Source organism: Octopus sinensis, linkage group LG1, assembly GCF_006345805.1.
Source record: "Octopus sinensis linkage group LG1, ASM634580v1, whole genome shotgun sequence".
Lineage (NCBI taxonomy): Eukaryota > Metazoa > Mollusca > Cephalopoda > Octopoda > Octopodidae > Octopus > Octopus sinensis.
In genome coordinates, this window is record NC_042997.1 from 22,266,984 (window position 1) to 22,293,705 (window position 26,722).

At 33.1% G+C, this 26,722-nt stretch overlaps 1 protein-coding gene across 4 annotated transcripts in view; it reads left to right on the top strand.

Annotated features, from left to right (window-relative positions):
- The window catches only part of LOC115219813 (solute carrier family 12 member 4), a 222,297-nt gene that overhangs the window by 91,451 nt on the left and 104,124 nt on the right, over positions 1-26,722 (top strand). For 2 of the 4 annotated variants that reach the window (XM_036511783.1, XM_029790092.2), the window contains exon 2: positions 2,980-3,033. The exons of 1 other annotated variant lie outside the window; for it this stretch is intronic. In XM_036511783.1, the coding sequence (XP_036367676.1) occupies positions 2,980-3,033 (54 nt within the window). Of the gene's footprint in view, positions 1-2,979; positions 3,034-7,942; positions 7,967-26,722 lie in introns of all 4 variants that reach the window. One more of the 4 variants, XM_036511878.1, reaches the window with a different exon arrangement.

Sequence of the window (26,722 nt, forward strand, 5' to 3'; positions counted from 1 at the left end):
TGAAAGAATGGTTGTTAATGTTAAGGAGAGTTTAAAAGCATATTCACCAAATAACAGTTCTCTTAGTACATATTTCATCCTCATGCATTGGAGTTTGGGATAATTTCTCATTCAAAAAGTGTTCCTAGTCTAGTGACTTTGATGAGCAGCCAAATATGATCACCATTAGTAATTCTAAAGAAGCTATATCTTCAGTTTAGTATTGATGTAGAAGAAATTAATGTACCACAAGATAGATTTATATCTCGAGCAGGCAATACCACAGTTGTGATTCTAAAAGAGGAACAGGGTATATTTAACTCATGCAGACCAAACAAACTCTGAAAATATATTAACAAATCAGACCCTCCTGCTTTGAATGAAATTCCAGATTCAATTAATAAAGACTGTGATTTGACAACTGATACATTAACAAAACATTGCAAATGGCATTAGAGGCTGTTCTCAAGTAACGAAAGGAATTAATCCAATTCGGTTCTGGGTAATGCAATTTAACTGATATGCTAATATTATTGTACCATTACATATATTCTACTTACTTACATGTGATCAAGATTATTTAAGAGGGCTACCAGTTCAATGTTGAGAAGCTTGGACATACAAGATGTAAAAAGTAACATGTGACCACAGCGCACTTGTATAAACTCAGTGCAACAGAACGAAATAAATTAAACAATAAATGTACTTAGAAGCCTCTTACTCGGAGAGTATTTACTAATTGTAACACAGTGAATATCTTTGGCCTGTTTATCATTGAAACATAAAACCAGTGTACTGACATACTCAAGCTCTTGATAATTTGCTATGCTTGGATACTGTCAAAGTCTTTATTATATTTCTCCATCACATATTTGACTTACTTCTCCATACCATCACACTGATATTATCCAGAAAGATTTGCCTGTCATTCACAAGCCAGGACTAACAATTATCAATGAGTTCTGCATTTATGAAGTTAAATCCACTGAACGTTTACCAATTCCAAGCATACAATTGATACAAATTCCTATAGCATAATTGTATTTATCTCTTATACTTCATTTAACCTGTTTTTAGGACAAAGAAACTACATCATCTCTACTCATTACTAATACTTTTCCTATATTTTGATTTATGACTACCAGTCTACTCTTCTAACCTTGCTACAATAAGATGACATGAAACATTTTTCAGTCTTGATGTATACCCTTTCTTAAATCAATAAGCACCTTCTCTTCTTAACACATTATAGCAAGTAATATATTGTGTACTTATTCAAAAATAGTGTTAATGTACATTGATCAGCCTACTAATAAGTAAAATATGCATACCATCATCTGAAAAAAATTCTAGTCTCTTAAGAACAGCTACAATTTATTCTTCTGAGACAATTGTACAAACTAGAAAGCTATAGTTTTAAAACTTACTGAATATAAACATAAACCAATCTAAAATACAAATAATATAATTTATCTGAGGTTGATACATTAGAATATATATTCTTTCTTTTTCCCTTTTAATGTAAGATGAACTATGGGTTCATGTATGCCTGCGTTTAGAAAGTTTGCTTTGAAATCATGTGCCTCTGATTTTGATACCATTTCGTGATACTTTCAGCCACTGTTGAGTTGACAAATAAGCTATGAGGGTAGAATTAGGTAGATGTAAATTTAGTAGAATCCCATTGTGCATGTGTTTTTGCATTTATTTTGTGGTTGTATATCAACAAAAGATTCAGATATTGGTGTGGAAAACTGAAAATAACTGCATTTGAAATGAAGTACTTTGTAATATTAAAATTAGAGATACTTTGTCACTCTCGGCATCAGAAATCCAATAAATCATTAATTAGCTTCATTGGAAATGTGTAACCAATGATACTGTAGCTCACCAACTGTGTCATAAAATATAATAATAAATAAATATAGTTTATAATGTTCCAAAATGATCAGATGTTTTCAGTCAGAATTGATGGCAACCACTCAACATGGCAGCAATTCAATAATATAAATTTCTTCCATTTCTTGCAAACTTAACCATTCTAAAATTTCTTGTCTGGGATATTTTTCCTCTTCTATAATTGGCCATGTGAATGAAATTATAGGAAATATCTATCTTCTGAGAATCTGGCTACATAACAGATTGAATTTTCTGGTCAGCAAATTTCTTGATATATGATCAAATATATTTCCTTAATTTTTAAACCACCAGGAATCGTTGTTCTCATCCTGCTTAGTGAGATCTAATTAAAAGTACATCATACCTATTTTAAGTAGAAAAATCAATGATTATAGTTGCTCTATAAGCATTGCATCTGTACTGGATACAAATTTCTTATCTTCCTGTCAAGTGCCTAATTAAAACACACAGTTGTTACCTAATTAATTTTACCACATTAACATAATACTCATCTCTTCTACATCATATGTATCTTCCTCATTTTTTTCTTTATTCAACACTTTTTTATTTATTCAACAATTTCAAAAAAAAAAACAACTGCTTCATTTAAAATATGCACAAAGGGAAGATGTTTTATCCCTTGCTAGAAAATCTTACACAATTTATTTAAAAATATACATTTATTTTTGTATATTGTTACTAATTGTATGAAAGAGCTAACTATTGAAAAACATAAATAATCAAAATCTTTTAATATTGCAATTTTCAGTTTATTTTCATATTCACAAATCGCTGCATTGACCTCAAAATGAAATGCTTTGTTAGAAATATCTTTCAAGACAAATATTGAAATTGGTAATATTTCTTTTCCTTTGTAACTTTGGAAATAATAGACTGTTCATCATGTTTTGATTCACTTTTAACAGATTCTGAAAATATACATCTAATCCTAATTTTTTTCCATTTTTCATCACAACAGTATTCTTTATTTACAAAAACAAAAATTATATATATATATATATATAGTTCTGTTATAGTTGCAGCAGATATTGAGGAGAAATGATGATTAAAAGATCAGCCAATACCTTCTTTTCATTTCAGTGGATCCTTTTGATGATGATGAAACTCCAAATCCAATATTTTCAAATAAATATGGTGAGTTAGGTTTTGTGTCAGTCCTCTATGTTAGAGGACTGACACAGAGACAATGGCTTCCCTCTAAACAAACCAGTATTGAAGTGGAGTTTTTATGGATTTTGTTTTGAAATTGAAAATAATCTCTTACTTAGACAGGAGTATTAATTACAATCTGTCAATAATTTAATGAACATAATTGAATTACAAATTAGAATTCTGTTCACTTCCAGGAGATCTAGATATATTAAGAATATTCTCAGTTTGCCAACAGCTTATTAATAAACCATTGAACTGTTGACACAGATATTTAATTACAGTCCACTTTATCTTCATTTGCATATGAAGATAAGGCAGCAGTCATATCTAGATTGAAAACCAAAGATATCATTTTCCTTCCTCTTGTCCATATCTCTACACTGGGCAAGTGTAGAGATATCACATTATTCATTTCCCTGTCAAACTACAATGGATGTGCCAGAATGCTTGGTATGTGATGAGTATTTATTTTTTAATTATTGGTTAATCAGTGTAAGAAAAGAAACTCCCTTAACCTTTGGAAGCACTCTCAACATTGAGAGATTTCTATAGTTGGTCTTCTCAGTTGATGTCTTGAGGAGAAAAGTTTATGAGGAAAGAAATCCAGAATAATGCAAGTCTGTGAAGGATATCCATGGAGTATAAGACATAATAGGGAAAAAATAAGAGAATAAGAGACAAGTGTGTCTAATGGATTGAAGTAGGACAGTGATGGAGCTTTCAGTGCAGAAGAGCAATGGTGTTATATTTATAGTAGATGAGGTAATGATGGAACAGATCATGCAGACTGAAAAGGAAATTTGGTGTTCTGAATGCAAATTTGACAATAACGTGTGTGTTTGTGTGAAGATAGTTGCTATGAGAGATCATAAGTTATATAACATAATGTAAGAACTATTAATTATGTTGTTCAAGTACAGAGTCTAGTGTAAGATCTTTTCCTTATATGTTTAGTGAGTTGTCTTCGTCCTGTTGAAGGAAACTAAGTTATCTTATTCCAATGAGAGTCATCACAGTGCATAACTGTTTGAAATGTCTGTACACTTGTACTTAATATTATAGAGGACAGAAAGACAGTAGTATCTGCATATCAGTGAGTGTCATTGGTAGTAACAAGCATGTCAATAGTATAAAGATTCTTGGAGATACAATCCAATATGTAATAGAATGTGAGTCATAAACACCCTTGGCATCATCATCGTTTAACGTCCGCTTTCCATGCTAGCATGGGTTGGACGATTTGACTGAGGTCTGGCAAACCAGATAGCTGCACCAGACTCCAATCTGATCTGGCAGAGTTTCTACAGCTGGATGCCCTTCCTAATGTCAACCACTCCTTGAGTGTAGTGGGTGCTTTTACGTGCCACCATTACGAGGGCCAGTTAGGTGGTACTGGCAGCAGCCACATTCAAATGGTGCTTTTTATGTGTCACCTGCACAGGAGCCAGTCCAGCGGCACTGGCAACAACCTGAATGTAAGGGGAAACTTCCAGTCCAAAAACTGATACAGATGAATGACATGGGTGTGCAATATAATGTGGTGGTTCTTGTACTAGACATAGAGATGTTGCAGATGTCAGGGTCAACAAAATTGCTTTCAATAATGTTCTCATAAACAAGCAATCACTGGTGTACAACATCAGAGGGAAAATGTCTGGTAGAATTGATTCTATGGAAACACTGCTAGTGGTTGCTGCGAAAGGAAAGAAATACAAGTTAATTAAAGAGGTAATTTTTTTTTTGGTTGTCTTCATCACTGTTTACATACTGGAAGTGGTAATAACAGATCAATAGTGACTGGGGAGAGAGGAGAGAGAGAAAGATTTTCTTTCTTAGGAGTGGAGAACATTATTGCATGCTTCCATTGACTGGCATAGATCCTTGTAGAGAAAGACTGGAGAGTTTGGTGAAGGCTTATCTCTGATAGACATTGTTTGAGGGTAGTAGAAGTGATACTCTTGGAACTGACTACCTTGTTTGGTGGAGTGATCAGGGAAATTTTACAAATCAGTTATATTACTGAGGGTTTAACAGAATTGAAGTAGAGTTTGGGATGAGTGTTGTTGGTGGGGTGGATCAGTTCAGAATTGGAAGTAAAAGTGGTATTTACAGAGCCATTTTATTTGAGAAGTGAGAGATAGGAGGATTTTCCAGTATTGGTAGAGACTCTCTTGACAAAAGACCAGAAAACTGGCTGCAATTTGGAATATGATAGAGCTTCAAACATGCGATGCCCAAAAGGATATCTTATTTTCCTGATGGGGGCCTTGCAAGTACTGAAGCCATGGGTAAATGCCTCTCAATTGGTTGTGGTGATTGATGACTTCCAGGTGTTTTTAGATAGTATTCTTTGTTTATAATGTTCAGGAGTTATGGGTTTTGATCCTGTAAAGAATTTGAATTGACATACCTAAGAAGATGGTTTCAATTACTGACCTAGCTATCTTAGATGGTTCAGACATGAAAAAACCCTGTTGCTAAAGAGAGCATAGAATTGATGGAGCTCTCAATAATTAGGTGACTTAAAAAACCACTAGATTCAAGGAGAAGATATTGATTAGGCAGGAAGCAAGTGATCTGATAGGTACAGAGATTGCTCTGATTCTGTGAAATCTGTGTTTGAAGCAAGAAACAGTTGATGAGGTTTTGGACATTTACTGTGGTATCAGTTAGATGTATGAGTAGGTGAGATAATTAATTGATATGTATAGTTTACAAAAGCAATGAATCAGGCCTCTGCACCTGCAGTATTAGTAGTGAAGGTGTCCAACTGTCAAGAGGCGTTGTGCTGTATTAAAGTAACTGAGAATGATGAACTTACAGATTGGTGATGTGTGATAGATGTCTTTAGTACAATGCAAGAGATAGTCAAATAATTGATATTAATCTAAAGTGTGTAGAGAGTAATAGAGACACCAGATGATATTAGAATGAGTGGGAATTGGACTTTGAACTAGAGATATATTTGTTGCTAATATCTAGGTGTGAAAGGTGAGTGGTTGAAACAGGAGGTTACGTGTGCATAGACACAGCCTTTCAGGGCAACATGGGAATATCAAAGATGAGTTAAACTTTAAGAAATGTGTCTGAGAAATGTTTGAAATTGGAAATTACATATTAGTAGAAGGAGCAGTATAGTACTAAAGCTGGATCAAAATCCATGGATGTCAATGTAGAAGAAGGAGAATTCTTCAGCACATTGACTTGTTCTGTTTGACAAATTCCTACATTATTTAAATTTTAAAATGTTTTGAACTGGAGAACCTTTCATAAGTCAGTAGTTAAGAGTTAGTAATTATTTTAAAGAGACAGCTGTATACACCATTTTTTTAATGAATTTATGTATGTATATATATATATATATATATATATATATACACACATATATATATATATATATATTATATATATATATATATATATATACATATACATGCAATGTGTAGTGTGTGCTATATGCATATGAATATATATATCTACATGTAATGTGTTTGTGTGCATGTGTGTGTATAAATATATACACGCATAAATGCTATTAGGTTGGTGCATAATTATTGTGGCTTTTTTTCAATAAATTTTATTCAACAAAAACAATAACAACATTTAACAAAAACATCTTTAAATGATTATTCCAACAAGCTGCCAAACAAATGGGAAGCAGTAATTGAAGTAGATAGTGAATATGCTCCAGAATAATCATTTAGATATGTTTTTATTAAATGTTATTGTTTTTGTTGAATAAAATTTTTTGAAAAAAGCCGCAATAATTATGCACCAACCTAATGCAGTGCTTGGTGAGTGATGAGCTTAGCTAAATGTAAAATACTTCTTAAGCACATTCAACCATGATTATCAAAATCATTGATACTACCAGGCATAACAGAGATCATTGGTTATGCCTGTCATTATACACCATTTGTGAAGATAAAATGATGGTGACAAGGGACTAAATTCTATTGTAGGTGATAGTATTGTTTAATTATCACATGTCTCAGTGCCAAACCAATTTTAGGCCATGAGAATGACAACAGTAATAGCATTTCTGGAACTATTTTGAGATTATTTAAAGTTGCTATATATAAATTCAGTGTTATGTACTGTTTCTACAATATCTAGTTTAAATCAACAGTTCTCCTGGGAGATGAGAAAAAGACATAAAAATAATCATTGAATACAATGATCAGAAGCTAACAGATACAAGTATTCCTGTCTAAAATATACACTTATACACTAACTTCAGCTTCAATACATTGATTTAAATGATTCCTCTGTTCCCTCTTCACTATTTCAATTATTAACTATCTTAATATCTTACTTTCACTGTGACCCCTTCATTTTTGTATTGGTTAATCTATGCACCTGATTTATTTAGCAGTTTGAACCCTTTTGAAAGAATTACTATTTTTTTTATTTTTGTTTTTCATCTTTCAGAATTGAAGATTTTTTCCTCTTTTGTTTTCTGTTTATTGATTCGATTTCTTTTGTTTTTTGGCTTTTCTGTTTCCTGTTACACCTTAATTTACCTGGAGTTTTCTCTTGAAGTGTTTTGCTTTTGATATGAATGTTATCCTAAATAGAAAAAAATCTGTTTTATCCTGATCCATTTTTATTGTTCTTGTTCGTGTCAGAGTTATTTTGCTTTATTTCAAATGTTTCAGTTTCCTTTTGCATGGCACCAGACAAAATTTTAACCAGTTAGGTATTACCTACTGTAGTGCCTCCCTGTTTGCTGGTGAGTTCTGCTATCTGCTGCAGTGCTCTGTAATTGCCAAAGTGCTCACTACCTGTTGGGGTGTCCACAACCTGCTCTAAAATGAAGTATAAACCATTCATTTGTTTTTTCCTTTTTTGTGTTTCTTTTTCATGATCCCAATCTGCTGGACTCCAATAGTGGGTGATTACATGGTTGTTTATGGTAATTTTATTGTTCCTTCTTTCTGGAAGCACAAATATTAACTAACCAATAAAAAGATTGGAATCACATGTAATAATATAAATAATATAAATAATTTAACCAAATAAGATTTGCTTGATTAATTAAATAAATACAACTTAACAGATAGGTATCCTTAAAATCTCAGAATAACAATTATCCTAAATGACCAATTATATTGGTTTAAAATTTTAATAATTATGAATTAAGAAAAATATATGCTGCTTAATTAATTATGTATAAAAACTTAATTATTTTTTGTTACTCTTAAAATTTGCACACAATTATTCTCACCTTTCTTATTTATAAAATATCTTAATAACTAATGCTCTAATCCCTAAATATCTTATGTACATCCATAAACTAAATTCTTCTATATTTTAACAATTCCTCAAATCACAAAAAAAATGTTAAATAAACAAATAAGGATAATAATTTCAAATTATCAAATAATAAATGACCAGCATTTAAACTTTAAAAAAGTCTAATTATTTGATAAAGTTCAACAAAATATTTTGTGATTCTGTCTAAAGGCGAAGCCAAAACAAAAAAAATATTTTCAATTTAATTTTTTATGCTAACTTATTTGATGCTTTGATCTCTTTTTTTAACAGACCAAGATGTTTTTTTCTTAGAAATATTTGACTAAATGTTTCAGATTAAATGTCATTTAAATATCAAATAAAATTTCCCTAACTATTTAGTAAAAAATTAGAATGAAATTAAAAAGAAATATTTTATGAAAAAAAAATGCTGATGCAAAAAAGTTAGTAATAATTTCTTTAGTTTATATATTAGCTAAATAGGAAAAGATAATGGGTGAAACTGATGGGGAAATATATAATTTTCTTTCACAATTCATTTAGCCTGACTGATTATTGACCACTTTGAGCAAGATATTGAAGGTTAATCAGTAAAACTTCAATAACACTGACTACCTATATTGGTGAAGCCTTACACTTTGATTCATTAGTTGTCAGTCAAATGTAGTTAAATTACTGGATTCTAGGATCAAAAAGAATTAAAAAATTTTTTTCACACTATACTACTTTTCATTTCATCCATAACACAGTTAAAAGCCATTTTCCATTTGGTGATAAATGGCCAATGTAAATTGAAACCTGTGCTTGTTGAAGTGATACTGTACACTATTTCTATAATTGCTCTCTCTCTCTCTTTCTCTCTCTCTCTCTCTCTCTCTCCCTCACTCTCTTTATCTCTCTCTCTCTCTTAAAGTATATATCCTCTTTCCCAGCTCTCTGTCTCTCACTGCGTTTCTCTGTCTTTTCCAGCGTTAGAAACCAGAAAAGTGCATTCCATTAAATCACAGTGGTACACTTCATTGTTTATATGAATAATTACCGTCTTCATTAGATTCACCATCCCACACCCTGTGCACAATTTGTTTCGTGTTTAAATGGGATTATTAATGTCTAAATACTTCATATTTAGCACTTTTTTCTGACCCCTATTTCTCTTTCTCTCTGTCTATCTGTCTCTCTCTCTTTCCAAGATTACTGAGAAGGCAACATTTGAAACATGTGCATGCACACACACACATAAAGTAAAGAGAAATTACATAGCCAAAACAGTCTTTTTTTTTAGTTCCTGACAAGGAATGAATGTCTGACTGTGAGCAGGTCAAAATAAGTTCACTTCTTTTGTTTACGATTGGAGCAAGGAAAAATCATGTGAATTTTCTCGGCAAGACTGAGTTTGCAAAACTTCAACCCAGTCTTCAATATTTTATGTTTTATCACATAGGATAAGTACAATTATAAGTAGATATATCTAAAGACCATAATTAAGTCTCCCAACTGAATAATAATTATAATAAGAATGATTTGTTTTTTCTTTTATCATTTATAGTCAAGACACAGTTGTGGTTGTGTGATAAGAAGTTTGCTTCCCAACCATATGCTTCTAGTCTTGTGAGTGGATGGAAACTGACATAAACCTGTTGCATATATATATATATATATATATATAAATGCACCCTTTTAAAGCCTAGCCAGGCTCATGGGCCTGGTTTCCCAGTTTCAATGGCGTATGTGTTCCCCAGGTGGATGGGACGCCAGTCCATTGCAGCGTTACTCACTTTTGCCTGCTGAATGGACTGGAGCAACATGAAATAAAGTGTTTTCCTCAACAACACAATGTGTCGCCCAGTCCAGGAATCGAAACCACAATCTGGCCTGGGTCTAAATATCAACAAAACAATCTCCTTTATTTTTCCTTCCACCTGTCCCTTCTCATTTCTTTCTATTTTCACTACAAGCTAATTCAAATTATGTATCTAATTAGATTGAAAGAAAAGTAATTCCTAAATATAACCGTCACCATAAAATCCTAGGTTGAGTAGTTACCTAAATATAGTATTGTTTAAAACTTTTTTTTTCTTCAAATAAATAATGTCATACAGGATTTTTACATATTTCCAGAAATTCTGTATTGTTTTCTTTTTTTTACTCATTTCTTTTTTAATCTTACTGTGATTCCAAGTTATTAACCCAAGCTTCATTGTCATTGCTGTTAATATTCATATGGTGCCTCGCAAAATGTTAAAATTGTCTTGATTCTACTATTTTTATTTTATTCTTCTTCTTTTTTTTGTGAATGTTATCCCTGCTTTTTGCAAATTGATTTTTTTCTCATAATTGGCTTAATACTTGCACATGTCCATCACATGTATCCCAACTCAAATACAAGCGCGAGCAAATGCACACACGAACACACATATCTTACGCACGCACACACACACACACACATCACACACAAACATATATATACACCCCCATATGGCTCACTCGCTAGCTTTTTCATTTTTCTCTTTATTATTCATTCTCCTTCAGTGTATTGAATCTAAACCAATAAATAACTTCTTTATATATTTTTATACACATGCACACATTTGTATTCTTTTACTAAAATGGTAAACTAGCAGAATAATTAGCATACTGGATGAAATGCTTAATGGCATTTCTTTCAGCTTTATGATCTGAATTCAAATGACACTAAGGTTGGCCTCTCCTTTCATTCTTTTGGAGAGTCGATAAATTAAAGTACCAGTTGTGAACTGGGGTCAATGTAATCAGTTTATCCTCGCTCTAGCACTAAAATTGGAATCCATTACATATTCTTTTATTGGTTTCTCTTTGGACTGCAACCACACTGTGGTATTGTTGATGATATCAACACTGCCAGTATTTTGGTTCTTGTTCAATTGATCTTACATAAGACAGAAACCAAGTTAACCTGACCATAAAAGTATATATCTCAGATGTAACTTAACTAATACAAACATACTCATCTGATAAACTTTCACACAGTTTTCATGTTCTGCCTTAAGGCCAGGAAGAAGATATTTACCAAGATTGGACATAGTGAGATTGAACTCAGTTTCTTGTGGGCAGGAGTAAAGCAAAATTCTTAACCCTTTCATTAGCCCGGCTGAAACCGGCTCTGACTCTGAGTATAAATGTCTTGTTTTCATAAGTTCTGAATTTAAATCGTCCACCAAACCTTAGTCACAATTTATGTTCCTTACACTAGCTTAATGATAACCAAGTTATTTTACTAAATTCTTTGTTATATTTAAAGTAATTGAAAGAAACACAAAGCTTCTCAAAATAAATACAGTAATGAAAGGGTTAAACACATAGAGATGTCTATGGTTATTAATTCTTTATACCACAAGATTCCGTACACATTTTATCAATCAAATTCCACTTACAAGGTCAACCTGGAGCTCTGGTAGACCACACTTATGCAAAGTGTTATGCAGGACTTCCAAACCTGGACTTATGTGGTTGCAAAACAAAGTTGGCAACCACATAACCATGTCTTTGCCAATGTTTCAAAGCCTTAGTGTATGATACTAAATAGCAATATGATACTGACTTTCTACCCTCTGTATCATGATTTCAAGTGTTGCTGAATTTGACATTGCTATTCATCTTTCCAGAATCAATGAAGTAGGTACCAGTAATATACTAGAGTTAATTCAATGCTCTACATCATACATCTCTAAGGAAAAGAATTTTGTTCATATACCTCATTCAAAGGAAGCAGTAATAATTATAAGGGAAGTTAGGGAGTCATCATCATTAGTAGCAGCAGCAGCAGCTTCTTCATTATTAGCAGCAGCAGCAGCAGCAACAATGTCTTCATCATCATCATCATCCTCATCATCATCATCATCATCATCACCAGCAACATCTTCATTATCATCATATGTGTGTTTTCCATGCTGGTATGGGTTGGATAGTTTGAAAGGATCCAGTGGGCCAGAGGTCTATCTCATCAAATTCAAATTAGATTACCATCCTTATTAATTCCATTTTGAATCAATTTATTAAAAACTGAAAACAAAATTTTACATTAAAAAATTTAAACATTGACTCACCTACTTCTATAATTTTCCTCATCCTTTTGCAATTTAATCATTGAAATTTTGTTTTAAACATTTTGCACTATTGCTCTGCCTAAGATTTTTTTACACTACGTGCATAAGTACATGGCAAGCTGGATGACTATGTGTCTGTTCCTGTTTGTTGCCTCTCTGTGTGTGCATGTGTGTGTGTATGTGTGTGTGCATGTGTGTGTGTGTGTGTATGTGTGTGTGCATCTATGTGTGTGTATGTGTGCATGCACGTGTATGTGTGTATTTGTGTATGAGAAATAATGAGCTTTCTGTGAAATTAATTCTTAATTCCTTGAAATTATCTCCCCTTTTCTTTGATCATCACTAACAGTTGCCACAAGGTTTTTGTTTTCACTTTCCAACTAAGAAACAAATTTCATTTCATTGAAATTTTTTTTCTTGCATGTCATTTAGTCCATCTCCATCTATTTACCTGTTATTCATGCAGTTTCGCAAATATATTTCAAAAAAGTTTGCAAAATAATTATTGTCAATATTAACTTCCTATTATTTATATTTTTATGAGAACTAAATCTTGCAAAATTGGGTTTCCTCTTTGATTTTCAGGAATGCTTATTGCATATATTTGATTAATTTGTGTATGGAGTGTGAAGAAGTAGAATTCCTTCATGACACAGATGTGTTCATTGACACCTGATCTTGTCTTGATTTAGTTCTCATCTAAACAATTTCTTGTCCTTTGAATGCATACCCTGCTCTGTTGCATGTTTGTGATGGGAATAGTGATAATTTTTTATTGATATTTTGTTAATATTGGTGATGGTATGTACGTACTGTATAGTAACATGTGATCATTTCAAGTAGTCTATTTTTACCTTATTGTTATGGTATCATGCTGATGCAAAGAAGAATAGTTTCAGCAATATTGTGTTTATTTGTATCTGCATCATAATGTTTGCTAACTTTCTTCTTGCTTTTGTGTGAATATTCTTCAAATAGGGTAGGTATATAATATGAAATTTCTAAATATCTATGTATTTGAAACATTTGTTTAAATTATCTCATGAGCTACCTGACCAGTTATTGAAGTCATCTCTAGGGAAAACTATTTTTGTTGTCTTTTAGCAGAAGCTAGGAATGAATATACTTTTTATCTCCCCAATCAGTTTAACAATTGATTCCATTAAATGAATGGTAATTATTTCCTTGTCCATTGAGAAACAAACTCAAAGCCATTTCATTTAGAATTAAGATACAGGAATATTCCTGATAATGTTGGACTATCATCAACTACCATATGTTGATTCACAAATTTTGTTGTTTTAATACTGATTCCATATTTAATCCGCTACCAACAGTACATCTCTTTATTGGTTGGTAAGTATAATTCAAAGAACAAATACCAGAATGGCAAAAAAGTGTGAGTAAAATTTCCTAAGAATCTTCATGGAAAATTTTACTGAGAGATCTACTTGTTGATAAAGAATTTAACGTTTGTAGAAAAGATAATAAACAATTGTTAAATAGCTTTCAAGCCGTCATACAAGAAGAATTTTTTTTCAAAATCATTTTTGTTTGCTTTTCTTGTATTTTTACTTCGATAAAAAAATAACTTTTTGATGTAAATTGGAAGGTAATGAAAGACACTTAATATTACAGAATTGGAGAAAAATACATTTATCCAACATTTTTACATTTACAAATTCTAATCATGAACAGAAAAATTTCTGGAAGAAGTAAATATTGAATATATTTTTTCCAACTGTCAGTGTTAAGTGGTTTCTGTTGCATTCATATGTCTGTAATTAAAGGAGAATGCTCTAAGTAAACTACAAGGTAATAATTTTGTGAATTTACCCAATAATTATCCTTAATTACCATTTGTATTTACTGCATTGTTAGAATGGATCAATTTGTTCTTATTTTTGTCTTGACAGATTCAAACATATAGCAAAGTCTTTTTCGCTGTTTCAGCTTTTATTTTTGGAAATCGTTTCTAGGCAATTATTTTAGCATATATCCTTGTTAAATTTCAATTGCAAAATGTTAATTTTCTAGTTATGAGAAACTGTTGAACACTACAGAATCATTTTTATAAAAAAAAGTTGGGGTATCAAAACTGTTTACAGGTCATACCTTGCACACAATATTTGATACTTACAGACAAATTTCTTCATCTTCAGGTTTCCTAAAAATTATTATATTTCCCATAAATGTCATGAATAAAGCATGAAGTTTATGGTTTTGTTTATAAATTAGATATGTAAATATCTGGTGTAATATTCTTGTTTAGAAATAAATTAGTGTAATGATCATGGCCATGTCATATTCTTTTAAGCATGAGACTCAATTCACTTGCTTGGATAAGAGTTGGAATTATTAATTTAACCAGACATATAGGTCTGCCAGACTCTTGCCAAAAGTTGAAAGTATTAAGGGATTCTATTTCATCATTGCTTTAGAACTTCTTCCATTTTGCTCTCTTTATCCTTGTATGTGTTTATGCAATTCCTAAAATACATATTTTACTGGGAAAAGTTCGTTGAAATTATCAATCTATGAACAAACATACATATTCAATTATCATGGAGTACTTAACTTATATATGAGATCTGTTCTGAAAAACCATTATTGAAATTAAATTTTGTGTGAGAGTGAAAGACTTAGCAGGAATGTGAGTTGATTTAATAATTTAATATTGCAATTTTGATTTCTATCATAAAATATTTTATTGTGCAATCAAGCTATAAATAAAAATGGCCAGTAAAATCTAAAAAGAAAAGCCATATTCAATACAGAGACTGAAGAATTATTCATTTTCAATATATTTGTTTATTGCAAAACACCACAAATATCACAACTAAATGTCAAGGCTATACATCGTCATAGAACTCAAATCAAGCATAGACATGTGTATTTATCATAATAATAAACAACTTGGTTTCAGGCTATTTGTTATGTATGTAGCTTGAAGGTAACAATATGGATTTAATTTTGAAATAACTCAAAGAAAACATCCCATATGGGCTCATTAATGTTTACTGCAAATGAGATTTCAATTGTTGCAGGGAAGGGCATAACTACAGAGAGAGAGAGAGAGAGAGAGAGAGAAGAGAGTAGCAATGATAATGATAATAATTCCTAAATACTCAATATATTGTGTAAAATATTTTTATTATTTATAATATAAATAAATATGACTACTGCTCCGATAGAGGCTTCAACAAAGGAATGTAATTTTGTGTGAAAAGTTCTCTCAAATGGCATTTGTATTTTAGGGGTTCTGCATTTGTGATAGTGTATTGTTAATATCCAGTCAGGTAGGTACCTGATGAAATGTCAGATAAGGATATTAGATAGGCTTATACACACATGCATACATATACATATATACATGCATACACACACACACATATATATATATATATATACAAGTGGAGGTGCAATGGCCCAGTGGTTAGTGCAGCGGACTCGCGGTTGTAGGATCACAGTTTCGATTCCCAGACCGGGCATTGTGAGGGTTTATTGAGCGAAAATACCTAAAGCTCCACGAGACCTCCGGGAGAGGGTGGTAGCTATCCCTGCTGTACTCTTTCGACACAAATTTCTCTCACTCTTTCTTCTGTTGGCCTGCTTGCTTAGCCAGCGGGGTGGCGTCATTTGAAGGCTAAAACAATGCGGACGTTAAATGATGATGATAATGATACATGAGTCCAACTCATGCCACATGACCATACCAGCGCAAACGTCTCTCTTGCATACCACAACTGATGCTTCTTAGGTCCAACTTTTCTCTCAAGGTACTTACACTCTGTCGAGTATGAACACTGACATTAAACATCCATCGGAGCATACTAGCTTCATTTCTTGTGATCTTACGCATTTCCTCAGCAGTTATGGCCCCTGTTTCACTGCCATGTAGCATGGCTGTTCGTACACATGTGTCATACAGTCTGCCTTTTACTCTGAGCGAGAGGCCTTTTGTCACCAGCAGAGGTAAGAGCTCTCTGAACTTTGCCCAAGCTATTCTTACTCTAGCAGTTACACTTTCAGCACACCCGCCCCCGCTACTGACTTGGTCACCTAGGTAACAGAAGCTATCAACTATTTCTAGTTTTTTCTTCCTGGAATGTGGCAGAAGTTGGTCTCAGAGCATTTTCAGTGTTTATTGCTCCTGAGCATCTGCCACATACAAAAACTATCTTCCTAGTTAGCCTTCCTTTGACATTGCTGCACCTCTTATGTGTCCATAGCTTGCACTTGGTGCATCTTATAGAGTTTCTACCTACGCCTTTTCTACAGATCGAGCTGGGCCATCTACCTGAAGGCGTTTCTGATTTGTCTACCTTCCTACTTATTAGGACTTTGGTTTTAGCTAGATTTACTCTAAGGCCCTTCGATTCTAATCCTTGCTTCCACACCTGAAACTTCTCCTCCAGTTCTGATAGTGACTCAGCAATTGGAGCAAGGTCATCAGCATAGAGGAGCTCCCGGGGGCATCCTGTTTTGAATTCCTCCGTTATTGCCTGGAGGACTATGATAAATAGGAGGGGGTTGAGGACTGAGCCTTGGTGGATCCCTGCCTCTACCCGGAATTCTTCACTGTACTCGTTGCCAACCCTCACCTTACTAGCGACGTCCCTGTACATGGCTCACACAGCTCTCACTAACCAATATATATATATATGCATATATATATATATTATCTATTGCATCTCTTGCTCTCTCTGCAATTCCTTGTACATCGGACAAACGGGACGCCGCTTGGCTGACCGGTTCGCGGAACACCTTCGTGACATCCACCTTGCGAACGACACACCGGTCTCACGCCATTTCCGCTCTACCGGTCACTCCTTGCAACACCTATCTGTGTTCGGTTTGTCCTTACACAGAGGCCATCCGGATTCCCGTTTGCGCCGTGAACAGGAATTAATCTTCTCTCTTCTCCCCCTCCCCCTCTTCTCCTCGCTACACCACACGACTTTACACATCACATCATATATGATGTGCCATACTAATACATACACCAACTAATACATACTAATACGTACTAATACATACTAATACATACTAATACATACACCAACCCTATACATACATACGTCCAAACCCCTCATACGCACTTATACTCTCTCATACACACACACACACACACACTTATACATACTAATACGTACTAATACATACTAATACATACACCAACCCCATACATACGCACGTCCAGACCAATCCTACGCACTAATACTCTCTCATACACACACACACACACACCCTTATACATACTAATACATACACCAACCCTATACATACACACGTCCAGACCCCTCCTACGCACTATTAGCTGGTCCTTCAACCCTATTATCAACCCTATTATCAACCCTATTATCTCCCCTTATTTCGCTCTCGCGTCTCATGTTTGATCTTTGACCTCTGGCCGAAATCAGATCGCCATGTTGATTCGTTAGCTACTGCACGCATTTTTTTTCTCTCCTTCTTTCTGTGTTTTTTTTCTCTGTGGATCTTTCTGTTGAAGAGCGTAGGCTCGAAACGTTAAAGACTTGTTTTATTTATATTTCCTGAGTGCCATACTAATACAATTGTTCGTTTGTTTTCCACCTGCCTTCGTCTTTTGTCAATTTTCATAAAGCTTCCCGTTATATATGCATATATATATATCTCTCTCTATATAAACGGCAGTTTGTCTGTGCGTGTTTCTGTGTGTCTATTTTCTTGTACCCTCACCCTGGCCACGGCTTTCAACCGATTCTGATGAAACTTGACACACACATAGCGCAATGTCATAATTCAAAACTAACGCAGCGAAAATTTTGAAAAGTTCCCCCAGTTCTGAAAAAAATCGATAAACTCGACATGGGGTCGAGAATCAGAAACGCAAACCGCAAACTGTCTAGGGGACGCAACTCCACCTTTTTTAACTAAAAAAAAATTTACCATCATTTTTTTCCATCTTGCTATTTTTTGGCTATCACTCTCTAAAAATGCTTTATAGTTATTTCCCTTACAAACCCGAGCAACGCCGGGCGATACTGCTAGTATATATATATATGTGTGTGTGTGTGTGCATATATATATATGTCCATATGTGTTTAGTGCTGACTGTCAGAAAAAGAGTACTCAATACCGCGGCAGAGATTGATATTTTATTTTGACTCCATCAGTCTCTGTGGGTGTACAGGTATAATTCGGTTGAAGATCCTCTGCCCCCAAAGGCAAAACTCGGTGTAGCACAACACTGGCTCAAACAAAATGAAATTAAATATTTCATATATAGATATGTATGTATGTATGTATGATGATATATCTTTGTGTGTGTGTGTGTGTGTGTGTATTTTTACTATACTTAAACAAGAATGTTGTTGTCAGTGACATTGAAGCTTTGGCCAGAGTCACTCTCAATAACATTCTCGCTTAAGAATTATAAATTTCTTCTCTACAAAAGTATAGTGTAACTCATCATATTAATGTAAAATTGTTTTTAATACAACTGAACATAAAAGCAAAACTATATATATAACAAAGGAGGTGTGTTTCCACACAGAAAAAAATATAGTCGCATTTGTTGTTGAAAATGCACCTAAGTTTGGAAAACTTGTAATTGTTTAAAATAGGTTTATTTACATATATACCAGACTAGCTTCAACAATTATTTTTTGTTTATCAATGGTAAAAGTTTAAAATTATGAATTAGAAAAACATCTTTAAAAGTTTCAGTGTTTACAAATTAAAATGTTTCAATGTTGACAAATTAAAATGTTCATAACATTTTAATTTGTCAACATTGAAACTTTTAAAGATGTTTATTTTAATTCATAATTTTAAACTCTTACCATTGATAAACAAAAAATATTGTTGAAACTAGTTTGGTATGTACGTAAATAAATATATTTTTAACAATTACAAGTTTTCCAAATTTAGGTGCAACAAATTTGCCTATATATATATATTTATATATATATATATCTGATTTGAAGTTTAATTTTCATCAATAAATCAAGTATTTAAAGAGCAAATTCTGTGGTTGAATAGCTTAGAGCCTTTGGGTTTTCTGTTATCAACTTTAAATACAATATTACATAAATGTGTTCTGAGTTCACCTTGAGAAATATTTTGAAGTGCTATTCCTAACTACACAATCATTTTTCTTAAGGTCATCAATTAGGGCATTATTAAGAATACTTAATAATGACTTTAAGTTGCTGTGAATCTGAAAGCTTTAAGCAATTTTTCCCTGGTTATAAAGCTATTTCAAAGTTAGTTACAATTATATATATAGTGTATATATATATATATATATATATATATATATATATATTACAATCGCACACACATACATTCATACATGCATGCATGTAGTTATAGATATAGTTATTCTAAAGTAGCTCAGAGTATATTAAAATCCTCACAGATAACACAAGATGAGGGAAACTGCTGGAAAAAGTAAAAGTAAGTTTCTATAAATATTATTATTAGAAATATCAATAATATCATATCATTTTTATTCATCAGTTCATAAATTTATAAATATTAATTTTTTTTACTTAAATAACTTTCAAGTCTTTTTTTTTTTTAATCTAATCATAATTTTAAAAGATATTGATATGATGGAACATGCTTACATGTTACAATATATTAGATCTGATAAGCTCTCTAGTATCCTAGTAATTATTTCAGTTTACTTAAGACTTTTTATGTGAAATAGTTGTGAGCTAGAGATACTTATTCCTCTGCTTCAAAAACATTTGCCATAAAAAATTCTCCTTTCGTTCTTTTTTCTTTTCTTTTTGTTTTCATTTTTTTTTTTTTTCATGGTTATAAAATTATATATTGATTCTTGACATTTAGATATCCAAATATATTTTCGTGCATCAACTGAGAAATATTTAGAGATCTTACTGTCTGAAAAATATGCGTTTCATATTTTTTCTTCTATTTTCAACTATATTTTATCTATTTCTATTGAATTTATTGGGAAAAATTTCTCACAACAGAACATTGTTTTCCACTGAAACATATGTCTAAGAAATCAAAATTATATATAAATGTCTTAAATTATAATATATCAACAAAATTATTCTTCCTATAATTCTTATGGAATTGTGTACATGTGTGTGATATATATATGTATATACCATAAATCCTCGAGTATAGTCCGCCCTTGAGTATAATACACAGGGGATTTTGGGGGCTGTACTTCTGAAAAACCTAAACCTTGTGTATAATACACACCCCTTCTCTAACTTGAGTCAAGGAGGTCTATATAACATCCTTGGTTTGTAAAAATGTGTACGGTAGCGTCCTTTATTATTATTGTACATATAACATAGTGCAAACGTGTAGCATTTTTGTGCATTTTGTTTGCAGAAAATAAAGAAATATCAGTAATAACATTTAATAAATGTTGCTTACTGCAAGTTATAGATGATTCTTTTATGACTTCATTACTTTCAGGCTTAGCTTAAGGTATTTTCACACCCGACATCAGAAAATGTGTCTGAATAAACATTGCTGAACAGCAAATAGAGACTCGAACATTGCTTAGAAAATAATTTTCATTTTTAACCTTGTATATAGTACGCACTAGGGATTTTGATCTTTAAATTTTGGGGGGAAATGCGGATTATACTCGAGGATTTACCGTATATACATGCATACATATACATATATATCATCATCATCATCACTGATCTATACAGGTTTGTGAAAGTGGACATTAAACCAGTGATGATATTGATGATGGTGGTATTGGTCAGACACAACATTTTGATCTAGTCTGTTTTGCTTGGATGTGCTTCCTGATGCCAAACTTTTTGGTTGCTTGATTGCCTTTCATTATATGCAACCATACAGTGGACCTATTCTAAAATCCAGGTTACACATAGGATGTATGTGTGTGTGTGTGTGCTTGTGTGGAGGCACATGGCCAAGTGGTTAAATGTTGCACTCATGGTTGCTAGAATGTGTTCAATTCCCTGACTGAGCAGCATGTGTTCTTGAGCAAAACACTTAATTTCATATTGCTCCAGTCCACTCAGCTATAAATGAGTGAGCCTGTGATGGAACAGTCTTCCAATTGAGGGAATGTTGGCCTGCTCATTCAGCCAGCAAGGTGGTATCATTTAAAAACCAAAAACATTGTGAAGCACATTGTGATCAGTGATGTATGACAATGTCTGATAGTCTTGTCATTATCATCAACACCCTATCTGATTAACTCATTGGTCAAATGAGCTAATAAGAGAGGCTCTATATGGTTGTCAACATACTAAACATAGCAGCCAAATCTCCAAACCAACCTTTACCATCTTGAATGGCACAAAGATAAGATAATCAAAGGAATGCTATGATTGAAAAAAATTATCAACTTGTTATGACTTGAATGTCTTTGATCATGTGTCTGTTCAATCCAGGCTGGCTTACAACTAAACAGCTCAGAATTACTCAAATATTATTCAGTGGTCAATAATATTTGATATTTTACCGCTGTTAATACATTACACCAATTTTTTGTGCAGTCCCCTGTGAACACATCTACCCAATCATCATCATCATCATCATTTAACATCCACCTGCCATGCTAGCATGGGTGGGATGGCTTCACAAGAGCCAGCCAAGCACAAGCCTGCTCCAGACATCTGTGACTGTTTTCGGAGGATTTTTACAACTGGATACCCTTCCTAACACCAGCCACCCAACAGAGTGAACTAAGTGCTTTTTACACAGCACAAGCACATATGAGTTTAGTTTTGGCAAGGTTTTTAGAGCTGGATGCCCTTCCGAACACCAACCACTTTACAGTGTGGACTGGGTACTTTTAAGCGGCACCTGCACTAACAGGGTCACAAAGTACTTGCAAGACAAAAAAACCCCTCTAAAACGTTAATATGTGTATTCAAAAAGGCCAATGGCCTTGTACACTGAATAGAATGAAGTTATAGAGTAGGGTTTGTATACCAACATATAACTTTAAACTTTTCCAAGATTGTGTTGTGTCATGTCCTTCCAGAGTCTACAAAATAAATGCGGTTGAGTACTGACTCTAACTGGCTCTACTCTTTTCATATTTTGAGATTTTACACCTATGTAAGAAAGCAATATGGATATGCAGTATGATAGACTTCATTTATATGCAATATGATAGACTTCACTGGGCAATAGCTCAGTGGTTAGAGCAGTGGACTCGCAGTTGTAGGATCGTGGTTTCGATTCCCAGACCGGGCGTTGTGAGTGTTTATTGAGCGAAAACACCTAAAGCTCAATGAGGCTCTGGCAGGGGGTGGTGGCGATCCCTGCTGGACTCTTTCGCCGCAACTTTCTCTCACTCTTTCTTCTGTTGGCCTTCTCGCTTAGCCAGCAGGGTGGTGTCATTTAAAGGCTAAAACAATGCAAAGTGCATTGTGACCAGCGATGTGTAGCAACATCTGATAGCCTGGTTGGTCACGTGATCACATAGTTTCATAAAAATATAGATTATAGCTGTTTCTACTCTCCAACCTATGCCAAAGACTGAAGCCAGAGGCAGACTTTAATATTTCCTTATTAATATATCATGGTTTTTCTTGTTTTTGGCTATTTTTCTAACATAACTGATGAATATTTAGCAGAATATAACCAAAAACAATATATTTTTGTCTTCTGCAGAACAACTCAACTGCCTTAATACTATTATTATTTACTCAATTTTTGGTACATAGTGTATGTACATGTGTAAGTGTGCATATGCATGCATCTGTGTCTGTGTATATATACATACATATAAATAAATATAAATATATACACATATATATGTTCATATACATATACACATATGCATATATATATATATATATATATATATATATATATATGTATATACATACGGAAGGGCATCCAGCCATAGAAACACTGCCAGATCTGACTGGGCCTGACGAAGCCTTCCAGCTTCACAGACCCCAGTTGACCCGTCCAACCCATGCTAGCATGGAAAGCGGACGCTAAATGATGATGATGATGATGATACACATATATATACATATATATATATAGATACATACATATATACACATATATATACATATATTTATACACACACACATATATATACACACATATACATGCACATATATGTACATATACACACTCGTATATGTATGTAGATGTATATATGAGGCTGTCTCCTACTTCTCTGATACCACCCCAATGTGGCCACAGCTGAATGGCTGAAACCAGCTATAGATTAAAAGAGATATTTGTTCCAACTGAAACACATTCTTTCTTACAAAGACAAATTATGACTTTTGGCAAGTATTGCCTTTGAGAACATAAGTGTGACCTTTGCTTTTTTTTTTTTTTTTTTTTCTTTCACATGTATGTGTGTAGGGACTGAAGTTTGTTTCCATAGTAACACATTTTAAGTATCATTTCTCTTGTTTCAATATATTTTGCAATTTTGTCTATGGAGATGAATGTATTGCTAACAATGCCTAATTACCTCTACTTTTACACCAATTACATTATTGGATAATTAATTCTAAATGACTTCTTATAAAGCAGTAGGAAATAGTTAAATTAGAAGTTCCCTCTAATAATGTATTTTATTCTGAACTATTCCACCTAGATATATAAATTATGGTAGCCAAATTTAAGTTTGGTTCAGTGATTTTCTGAGAAGCTGAACAGACTTACAGCTGGCACGCTCATACATAAAATATGAGTTGAAAAATCTCTGAATAATTGAAAATATCCCTGCAATTAGTAAACAAAAACTTCCTCCAAAATACACTAATATCAGCCAAGTGATTTTTGTTTTTCCTAAATAGACAGTGTAGATAGATGTGGATGATATGGAAGCCTACTTTGATAACAATCTTTAAAGAGTTAACTATGTTTGACTTTAGTTGACCTACAGAAGGCATTTCTCTTGTAAATATTAGTTGTGACCTTCAATGAAAAAACATGATATCTCGTTAACTTTGGTTAGCTCAAACAAAATGATCTGACAGAAAATAAATATACACGTGGTGCAATTTCTGTTTTATATACAAATGGTTAATATTCATAGTCAAGTAAATTCACACCCCAAATAGTTTAAAAAACAAACCTACAGTAGACAATTAGATTCTGCTATCAGTATTATTCTCTAAGATTCTTTTTAGAAAAATTAATCGATACTTCATGTTAAACAAGAGATAATTTTGTAAATAAATTCCAGAAACCTGTCATATAATTACCAGTCTATTTCCTTACAAAATCAAGTTGAAAAAATTTAAAGTGAACCATTTATGGACTCCTGGTGTGTCTACTGGGTTAGTGCTTAACCCTGTCTCTTGTTGTGAAAGAAATATGAATCAAAGCTGTACAATAGATTTGGGTTATCAGAGGAGTTTACTACAACAAACCAACTATTATCTTCACTTTGTCATTATGAGTCAATGAGAGCCCCTATGTGGACACTTGAATTGTTAGAAAAAGCAATCAAATCTTCTACAAATCATAACTTATCTTAAAAAAGAAAAACTCTCTGGATGTATTATGTACAAAAAAAGGAAGGCAAGTTGGACATAGTTAGAATGCTTTTGACCATAGATCTGCTTAACCAGGCTGACCTGGAGCCAAACAAGAATTATGTAGTACCTAATTATCATGTAGTCTCTAACTACAGCTAAATGGATTGTTAAGAACAGTCATGTATACAGTGCTGCATCAGACATTTCCTTTATATCTGTTGGAGGCAGTGCACCATATTGATAATGCTTCTTACCCTTCTGAATCCACACTGAGTTTCAAGCAATCTCAATTGCATTTTTCTCATTTTGTTGAGCAATGCTTTTGTGAAATCATTGTGACTGCATCAAGTTGCAAAATCCCTCTATGGTACCTGTATTCATTCCTATTACCTTTTTTTAGGAAACGTGTAATTAATTCATCATCATCATTATCATCGTTTAATGTCTGCTTTCCATGCTAGCATGGGTTGGACGATTTGACTGAGAACTGGGGAACCAGATTGCTGCACCAGGCTCCAATCTGATCTGGCAAAGTTTCTATAGCTGGATGCCCTTCCTAACACCAACCACTCCGAGAGTGTAGTGGGTGCTTTTAAATATAATAATAAAGAAATGTAACATATGACTCCCTAGATGCATGACCAAGTATAAAAAACAAATCGTCATCAAAAATGGATACTTACATGATGGTCAGATCTTTTATCTTTTACTGGTTTCAGTCATTGAACTGTGATCATGCTGGAGTACCATCTTCTTAAAAAGTCTAATCAAACAAATCTCTTCCAGTACTTATTTTAAGTCTGGTACTTATTCTATCAGTCTCTGGGAATGTAAACAAACCAGTACAGGTTGCTGAGTTATAGTGGGAAACACACACACACACACACACACACACACATACATATGACAGGCTTCCACATACTTTCTGCCTATCAAATTCCCTCACTAGACATTGTTCAGTCTGGGGCTCTTATAGAAGACACTTGCCCAAGGTGTTGCATAGTGGAACTGAATCCAAACCATATGGTTGCTAAGTGAGCTTCTTAACCACACAGCCATACCTTCAGGGATAAATATATTATAAGCTTTTATTATACTTAGAAGTAAAACTACTATCAACAAAAATTATTGTAAACCAACAATAATTTTCAGTACAATATCTGTACCAGAGAACTATGAAGGAATGTTGTTAAGGTGGGGGAGAAGATTATTTAACCTCTAGAAAAATCTATTTAATCACATCTAGGAAACAGGTAATAACAGATTATTCATGGCACCTGATATGGATAAATATATGCAAGTATTAGTTAACATTTTCTATTTTGATCAATTTATTGACATTGTGAACGTAAGAAATGGTTTTCTTTATTATTCACATTCAACTACATGCTACACAGCTGCAGTTAAAATACCATTCGTTACTAGATATATTTCAGTTACAAATAGTCATTCAACTGGTCAGAAATAAGAAATAGTAAGATAAATGTTTGGCGAGCCTTCAAATCATACTTGGTAAAATATAGCAACTGTTGTAAAACATTACTCGAAAGAAACCTGAAACTATTTAATGGAAACAAAGATAAAAGCAAGATATATATATACATATAATAGTAGCTTTATCATCACACCAATAAACGTTCTCATGGTAACCAAATGAAACCATCACACCCAAAGAACACATTAAATATAAATAAAAATAGAACAAAATCCCAGTTTATTAACATATATACTGTTGGATTCAACTGAAAACCCATTGATATTGCTTTTTGCATTAACCTTATAACTAGGATGACTTACTTCTGGGCAGTTATGACAATTACATAAGATCTGTTACATTATTACTAAATACTA